The sequence below is a fragment of the Dipteris shenzhenensis genome, chromosome 15 (assembly GCF_047967505.1).
Source record: "Dipteris shenzhenensis isolate YYH24624 ecotype China chromosome 15, Dip_SZ_1.0, whole genome shotgun sequence".
Taxonomy (NCBI): Eukaryota; Viridiplantae; Streptophyta; class Polypodiopsida; order Gleicheniales; family Dipteridaceae; genus Dipteris; species Dipteris shenzhenensis.
In genome coordinates, this window is record NC_141610.1 from 14,762,787 (window position 1) to 14,771,995 (window position 9,209).

The 9,209-nt window shown below is 40.6% G+C and overlaps 1 protein-coding gene across 1 annotated transcript; it reads left to right on the forward strand.

The window, feature by feature from the left end:
* Positions 1-6,112: 6,112 nt before the first annotated feature.
* Positions 6,113-6,745, forward strand: LOC147893415 (SKP1-like protein 1A). Its single transcript, XM_087385592.1, has 2 exons — positions 6,113-6,345; positions 6,438-6,745. Exons 1-2 carry the CDS (start codon positions 6,136-6,138, stop codon positions 6,609-6,611), a joined length of 384 nt encoding a protein of 127 aa, XP_087241718.1. The 5' UTR covers positions 6,113-6,135; the 3' UTR covers positions 6,612-6,745.
* The last annotated feature ends 2,464 nt before the right edge of the window (positions 6,746-9,209 follow it).

Genomic DNA, 9,209 nt, shown 5'->3' on the forward strand with positions numbered 1-9,209 from the left:
TGAAACCTTTCCATGGAGACCCACCACTTTGACCTATTTTAGATGATGCATCATTGCTTCAAGGAGAGACCCAACTCTTAGAGCCAGACCAGATCATTGATCAACAAATCACTCAAATGAGACATGGGAACTCGTATCCTATTTATCTTCTTACATTTAAGAACCACCCGTTGAGGATGCTAACTGGATGCCCGAGCGATATTTTCACCAATACCCTGATTTATTAACTACTTTTTTGTCGTGCAATTGAGGCCAATTGCGATTTCAAGCAAGAGGGATGTTACGAGAATTAAAATTATCCCATTAATTTAATCTTTCAGTATTTAGTTTAGTGAGATCTAACATTTTTATCGTGCAGTTGACGCATGTGTGCTCGCTATTTCGTAGTGATGCATGTGTGCTCCTACATGGCTGGATATATGGCTGCGGCTGTATGAGTGTGTAGCATTGTGTGCACCACTTACACGATGACAGTATGTGTAGCATGTGTGCACCATCCGTACGATTTTATTCATGTGTAGCATTAGGTGCACCATGAGATGGTATGTGTCACATGTGTGCATCACTCATCTGTGATTTATTGATTTCGCTTTGCTATAATAATGAAAGGTTGATTGATTGTGGTGATTAATTCCAAGGTTATCTTATGCTTGAAATATTTCATTATATTGATCGTGTGAAGCTAGGGGAAGAGTAATTAATCAGGCGATGGCATCTGGCAAGCATGATCCGTCATATTTTGGGCACAGAGGTGCAACTCCAGTGATGCAGGGATGAATAAGGCTTATGCCTAATTTTTTATATTACAAAAGCTTATGTACATATTTGAATTTTGGAATATTAGTGGCTTGGCTAAGTGTACCTTCAACTCATTGTGGTAAATAAGTTTCTAAAAGTATTCTTGGATAATTTGTGCATCCATTCCAACAATCAAGACCACTTAAAATATCTTGAAGCAGTTCTAATCAAATGCAGGGAGTAAATCCAACAAAATGCCACTTCATGGTGGTCAGCCATAGTCTCTCAACATGGGATTGCACCTAACATGGACAAATTCAAATTCATCATGGAATTTCCTCCTATAAATGCCAAAGGTGTGTAGGTCTTTATGGGACATGTCAGATACTATAGAATATTTATCTTGCAGTAGATAGACCATGATATTTCGACCTCTTTACAAATTGTTGGTGGAATTCTTATGGACAAATGAATGCAACCAAGCCTTTAAGGTTCTAAAGTGGCACCTAATGACAACCCCAATCTCATCTCCCAATTGTGATATTGAATTTCGTGTTCATATTGATGGCTCCAAGTATGCAATTGGGAATGTGTCTTTTCAACCTTGAGAACACAAGAAATACTACCCATTCAACTTTGCCAATTGCCACAACTAAATGATGTAGAGGTGAATTACACCATCACATATAGAGAGAAGCCCTCGCAAAGGTCTACAATGTGAAGAAATTGACAATATCTATTGGCCATGGACTTTGTTTTTTAATCCTTGCTGTATTTGGTCAATCGGCCATTCATCATAGGTCAAATAACTAGGTGGCTTCTTACTACTACAAGAATTCAACTTCAAAATAGTGGTAAGACAAGTTGCTCAGCATTACATTGTAGATCACATCATGATTAATGAGTGGAGAAGAGCCACAAGGAATAGAAGATGTTTTCCTCACGCAATGATTTTCATTGATGTTGTTCAGGTATATTTGGATGTTTAATGATAGGTAGACCACCCCCTGAGCTAAGACTAGTGGATGCCATAAAATTGATCATTCTAAAAACGCTCCCTACCAACTGATTGCGAGCCAACTATACAAGATGGGTAAGGACCAAATCCTAAGAAGATGTGTTATGCCCCATGAAATCATGCCAATCGTGAGAGAACTGCATGAAGGCATAGCAGGTGGGCACTTTGCCTGTAAAGCTATAGCAAGAAACATCCTCTTGGTAGGATATTTGTGGCCAACACTTTGGGTCGGTGCATCTGAATATGTAAAAAGTTGTGATGTATGTCAACGAACAATCAAACCTCAACACAAGGAATTCAAACCCCTCACAACTAGTTTCACAAAACAACCATTTGAAAATGGGGGGTTGATTTTGTGGAACCCATACATCTATCTACAAGGGGAATGCAGGCATGCTACATTATTGTGGCCACTATGGATTACTTCACCAAGTGGGCAGAAGCTAGGAAGGAAGATTCCAAAGGCACAACCAAGTTCTTGTATGAAAATGTGATAACAAAATATGGATGCCCCACCTATGCCTCATTGAAATTGTGTCAGATTGAGGCACTCATTTCATCAATGAGGTAAATAAGGAACTGTTGCTTGGCTTTATGGTAATCCACAAAACAAGCCCCCCTACTATCCCCGAGGCAATGGAGAAGCATAGTCCACGAATAAAATTCTATGTATTATTCTCACAAAGGTAGTGGAACCGAAATGTTCTGATTGGGATGAAATATTACACTCTACCTTATGGGTCTACATAATAGCTTTAAAGGTCATCACTAATTTTCATGCATTTCAACTAGTGTATGGTCTAGAGTCAGTTGTCCCATTGGAATTCATCATCCCTAGTCTACAAGTGGTAGTTCAATAGAAGCTTGGTGATTGATAATCCACTGCAGCACACCTCTTCCAACTTGAGAAACACACAAATACCCACTTAAGAGCCTACCAATGTGATGACAGTAGAGAAAAGATGATAGTAGACATGGTTTGACAAGAATCTCAAGGATAAAAAGATGAATGAAGGCAATCTTATCTTGCTCTACAAATCCAAGGTCCACAAAGGAAAATTAAAGTATCAAGGAGAAGGGCCTTATAGAGTCAAGAAGCTCACCCATATTGGCACCATGCTACAAGAAAACTTGGATGGAGTGTAATTTTTTTCAATGATCAATGATAGCAGACTCAAGTGCTACTACAACAACTCGCATCTCATCTATGATAATTTGCACGCCATCCTCTACAAAAATACAGATTTGGGACTCCCAAATATTTCTTAGCTAGCATTAGAATGTATCGGGTCAGAGTTAAGGAATTGAAAGTAAGGGGTAATAAGAATAGAATAAAGGGGAAGGGGAGGAGGGTGGGGGAAGGGGGGGGGTGTGCAAAGTGGGAACGCAAGGAAGAAAACAATAGAATGTGTGTGTGTGTGTGTGTGTGTGTGTGTGTGTGTGTGTGTGTGTGTGTGTGTGTGCACGTGTGCATGTGCATGTACAACAAAGCACTGAGTATGATAGAAGTTTGCGTGAGTGTGTAAAATTTCTTTGAATTAGATGAAAAAGGTTGAAAGCAATGAAAATGAATCTAGCTCTCTCGAGATGTAGTGTGGTTTTTCTTCATCTTTACCATAATGTTGATAAGGAGCTTATAGTCTTTCACATCTTTTTGATGTCTGTTGCACTTACATGCTATACTATACTCAGCATGTGGTATCAGAGCAGCATTCGGGCTCTGTAGAGTTGATTGCATGGGTGTGATTTACTAAGAACTAATCATACATTTTGAATCGACGCAGTTGCTGTGATATGGAATCCAAAGATTGTCACCTTCACAAGTGCAAACTTTCTTGCATGGTAGCTCACAGTACATTTGTACCTCATGGAGAAAGGTATTTGGTCAATTGTCTTTGGTGGCAAAGAGAAAGAAGACTCGGAGGCTGATTCTTCCAAGTGGGAGGGTCGTGATCAAAAGCCTATAGGGATCCTTGGAAGGGTTGTTGGCTCTCGGTATAACCACCACTTAGATCTAACGACCAGCACAGCTGATAACTGGGTCACCATCAAAACACTGTTCAATGCACAACTTAAAAATTCCAAGGTGCTTTTGAAGCAAGAGTTCATCAGTTTAAGGATGGATAATTATACGACTCTGAGTGAACACATGAGCAAGATGCGGGCTATACTCCGACAATTGCTAGATTTAAAAGTTTCGAGGATGATGACATAAAAGTTGTTCTCTTATCAAGTCTTCCTCCTCCAGTTAGTGGAATCATCAAGATACTTCGTGTAAGCAGTGACTTGTCTTTGAATGAGATGCAATGCTTTTGGATGATGAGAGACGCCAAAAGCTTGAGAATGAAATCGAGAAAAGAGCATATTTCATTCACAAAGGTAATCAAGAGAAGAAAACCGAGCTGAAATGTACTTACTGTGGAAAAACTCGCCATAAGGAGGATTATTGTTATCGGAAGAAGGAGGCCCAGGCAAAGAAAAACAAAGACACCGCGTGGAGAGAATTCTGACATCGATCAAAACACCCTCTAATGCACGTAATCAAAGCCTCTACTGCCCTCTAAGCTGCATGCAGATGGCCATACAATTCTAACATGTGGCGATGACCTAATTAGCCCCTCTAAGCCCAACCCAAAGGCTTGGTTTCCAACAGTAGCAAGCATTGGGCTAAAGGAGCTTGAATGAGAGAAGGCTCATGAAACAGGGATCTGTGGCTGGGTGGTAGAGAGCGGTAAAGCCCTCTTGTTTACAGATTGTTACATGAAGGGATTGTATTGAACATGTGGAGGTCTAGGTTTGGAGCAATACCTACTCGTGCTATTCATTTTCATGGAGTGATTGTAGTAAACAAGGTTTGGATCACCCCCTACTTGCCCTCATTACATTTCTACTTAGGAGTCCATTCAACATTGTTTATAGGATTGTAGACATTCAAAGTTAATTTGGAAGGGAATTGCTAGACTCTTCGGAGCCCTCTGCTTTTCCTTCTCTAGCTTCTTCAGATCAATCTCACTAGCGTGTGGGTGTGGCCTGCCGGCCAGCCGAAGAAAAGCCGCATCCACTTCATGTAGGAATTCTTTTCAGCAATCGTCGTGGAAACTACTTTTTGTTTTGCAAGGTGGCAACGGCAAGCTTTTTAGCCAGATAGGAATCTCCACTTGGCCAACATGCATGAAGGGCTAGCAAGAAAACTTTTTGCTTGCAAGGTGGCAACGGTAAGCTTCTTAGCCAGATGAAAATCTCCTTCTGGCCAACTTCCATGCGGCTAGCGAGAAAACTCTTGAAAGTGGCTGGGGCTCTGGTTAGCAACTAGGCTAGCAAGAAAACTTCTTGCTTGCAGGACTTGCCAGCAGCAACCCTGCATTTCAAAAATGCTCTGTCTATCCATGAGCCTGCTTTAGGCGAGGAACTGGAGCTCCCTTCCATCCAATCCAAGGTAGTGTAGCTAGTCGTCATGTGCATCACCAAAAGAACTATTTTCGACTGTTGTAAGCTTCAAAACATTTGAGCGCCATGGCTGCCTCTCCGAAACAATCTCCTCACCCGCTACGCACTAGATAATGCCTTTTTGGCGGCCTTATCCCATTGCAAAATACGCCGACTCCCTCGCTGCAAAAACCAACTCCTCCACTTTCATAGAAAACGGATTTACTGAAAGAATGAAGTCCGAAGTTACTAAAAGAATGAAGACCAATGCACTGATGATAACACTTGGGCCATGCACTGTGCCGGGAAGGTAAACCATTTTCGATTTTAAAAATTTTCGAATTTTTAAAATCGAAAAATTTTAAAATTCACACGAGTACCTACCATCCTCCAAAAGGTGGTCTGAAGGGTGTTGTACTAGTTGGTCCAATAGGAGGGATGGGCCCGAGCACCGATACAAAATATTTGTGTCTGACCCATGAAGGCGCCCACCACTCCATGGCCAACTCCTCCAACTGCTACATGATTGGCCCATTCCATCTCCACAAACTACTACACCAATCACAAGTCGGTGACATAAATTAGCACCCTGATGGTGTGAACCATGACACGTAGCAACCATCCTCCAGTTCTATTCGAGTGGGTGGTGTGAACCCAGCCTAAAATGTACCCAAGGATAGGCTATTTTTTTTTTCCTTTTTTGGGAGTGGAACTAAAATTGCAATTGCCAACAGCACCCCCATACCAGGTGACCAAGATAGAATCCTGAATCAAGGACCGGGGGCACATAGTCACCCACACGTTGTAACCGCTTGGTCTAAACGCGCTTTGTTGGCAACCTGGGCAAAATTGACCCACGCGTTGTGTGAACTACCACAATAGAGTCACCTTGTGCTTCCAATGTGAAGCTCAAATCCTCGGACGATGAGCTTTTTGAAGTTCAGCCCAAGAATATGATCGAGGACAGTGATGCTGACTCCGTCATCCCCCTCCCCCCCAATGTCTCCAGCATCATCCTCGCTAAGATCATCGAGTATTGCAAGTTGCATGTAAATGCCCATACCACCTCCGAGGACAAAGCCGCCCCCAACCAGGATGAATTCAAGGCTTGGGATGCCGAGTTTGTCAAAGTCAACCAGGCCACCCTCTTCGACCTTATCTTGGTGAGACCCCGCTCAGTCTGCCTCTTTTCTTTTCTCTTCGGCCATTCGCAATCGTATGGTGTTCATTTATTTGGCTTCTCCATCATTAGCAGGCTGCTAATTACCTGAACATAAAGGATTTACTGGACCTGACCTGTCAAACGGTTGCGGACATGATCAAGGGGAAGACACCCGAAGAACTTCGGAAGACTTTCAATATCAAGAGTGACTTCACACCTGAAGAGGAGGAAGCAGTGAGGCGTGAGAATCAGTGGGCTTTTGAATGAATCACATGTTCTTCAGTGGGGGTTTGTCAAGTAGATAGTATCCTAGTCATTTGCATTCCAACTGTAGAATATGTTGCAGGTATGTATGCAGAAGATATGAAAAGGGCTGTGAATGCCTTAAAGGTACAGTTCGACATACGAGAATTTCTATCTACTACGAGAGGAACTCGGGCACGTTGCCTTTGTTGCTCCATGTTTACCTCAATTCTTCGATGGCTTCTTTCTCCATCAAAAGCACGCCGCTCTTCCTGTTGATTGGTTCTTTGACCATCAGCTGTAGCTGGTCTTCTATCTTCATAACTCGAAGCTGGGAATTCTGTTTTGAGATGTCAAAATGCGACAGTTCATTTAGACTCTGGGATGCCTTTCTTAGTTTGGAATTTATCATATCGCAACTATCGTAACTATTGTACCTCCTTTAATTATCTTCTTGGAAATGCTTTTTCACATGTAAGGATTGACGCTTGACGTGAAATAGCTGCTGACGTGTGCCACAAGGTTGGGTTCACTTGACAATTTTATCGCCTATTGTAGTAGTATTAGAGAGACTTTAAAGCGCCTCTTGTGCATTTTAGCGTGTTTTAAAGTCTTTCTAATACTACCACACGAGGCGAAGAAATTGTAGGTTTTCAAATCGTTGAGGTGTGAAGAGTTTGCAAATGTTGGTCAAAGCTCTACTTAGCTCTTCCTCAAAAAAACTCTTTTCTAGCATTTATTGGTGCATGTCCCTCTATTCTTGTACGCGCTGTGCTCCAGAAACATGTTAATGGGGGGTGAATGAGATGGTGAATGAGTGTTTGTGTAACATGTGGCAAGTCCACAAGAGATAGACCAATATAATGGTACTATGTGGCAACCATCCCCTGCATACATGATGGATGTATGTGGGGGCTTGCCACATCATGTGGCCCTTAAAAATCTTTAACCCTTGTCGATGACATAACATCATGCTAGCACCTAAGGTTTACCTACCACTCTTTTTTACCTTTTATTAATCCTAACCCAAAAATTTTCCCAATGGTTAGTGAAGTAAGTCTATAGTTCATTATTGTTTGTAATTGCCCACTTTTAAACAACTAAATTTTGGGGAACGCCAACATGTCTGAGGTTAAATCATTCCTATAAATGTTACGAGATGTGTCATCAATGTTTGTTCACATTTAGAGCTAAGGTGAAATCTTCACCAAAATTATTTACGTTGTAAGCTTGTTCTTTAGAATATGTTTTCTACATTCCTAATTCCTCTCTTTAAATGCCTCCTACTATTTAAGAAAAAAATGTTATGTTTTACTTGTGCAAGTCCGTGCATGCGTGTGTGCAGGTCCATGTGAGTGAAGACCAAATGTGCAGGTGTATGATTGCATGTGCTCGTGCATGTATGCATTTGCATGCATGGGTATATGGGTACATACCCACATACATGTTCATTAGGTATGTACAAGCGTCTAAAGGTATGCAAATGGAGTACACAAGGCACGAATTCATACATACATTTGTACATGTAGGATACATTGCATATCTGCATGCAATACAAATATGTTTAAGTATACATTTTTACATGTACTTGTATACATATATATAATTAAAACATAAATGTGCATGTGTGCATGGAGAGTTCTTGCATAGCATGCATGTGCGTCATCTTTATTTTGCCATACAAACTCCCTCTCTCATTGTATTTGCATGTGTGTGCGCACCCACAATGGATTTGGAGATAATCTGGTATCTTAATATCTTGCTACTATAGTTATTCATGGTAATGCATTGGTTTTTGAATTTCAACACTTGCAAGGTTGCTTGTTACTTAGTTCTTAAAGAAGGTAACCACAAGCATTAGCTATACTTAGATAAGCTAACAAAATTGTAAGTCATTGTGTTGGATGAAATTTCCTTAGCAGCCAAGAAGATGTTAGAAATCATGGGTTAGGCTAATCAACTTGTATAGGGTTTGGAATCATGATTTTATGTTTACATCAATGCATTAAAAAAGTGTACAAAAATACCATGAACATAACTTGAAAACGTAAAAAGCAAAAATGGCCTATAGGAAAATCAAGAAAATTTCTTGTTTGTAAAATAGGCATGCAAGTATGGATCGATCATTAGATAATTAGTTCAGAGAGGTTCAACCAATTGCATCAACATTTAATCAATTAAGAGAGCTTAATCCAATTTTGTTGCATTATTACCTTGACATGAAATTGAGAGATTTCTCCCCCTTAATCCATCATTAAGCATGCTTAGAGCCATTATACCATGGATTAACAAGCTAGATGTAATGCTCATAGTTGACTAATCTCATCATCCCATGCATTAAAAAGCTAGATGTACTACTCATAGTTGACTAATCTCATCATCCAATCTTGTTGCATTATTACCTTGACATGAAATTGATAGATTTCTTTCCTTTAATCCATCATTATGCATTCTTAGAGCCATTATCCCATGCACTAACAAGCCAGATGTACTCCTCATAGTTGAGTAATCTTAGCATCATTGTTAATGCTTACCCCCAATGGACCACTCATGTGACACATGGCACTATTGCAACTTGGGATAACATGAAATAATGTAGCTCAAGCCTAAACCCATCAATGG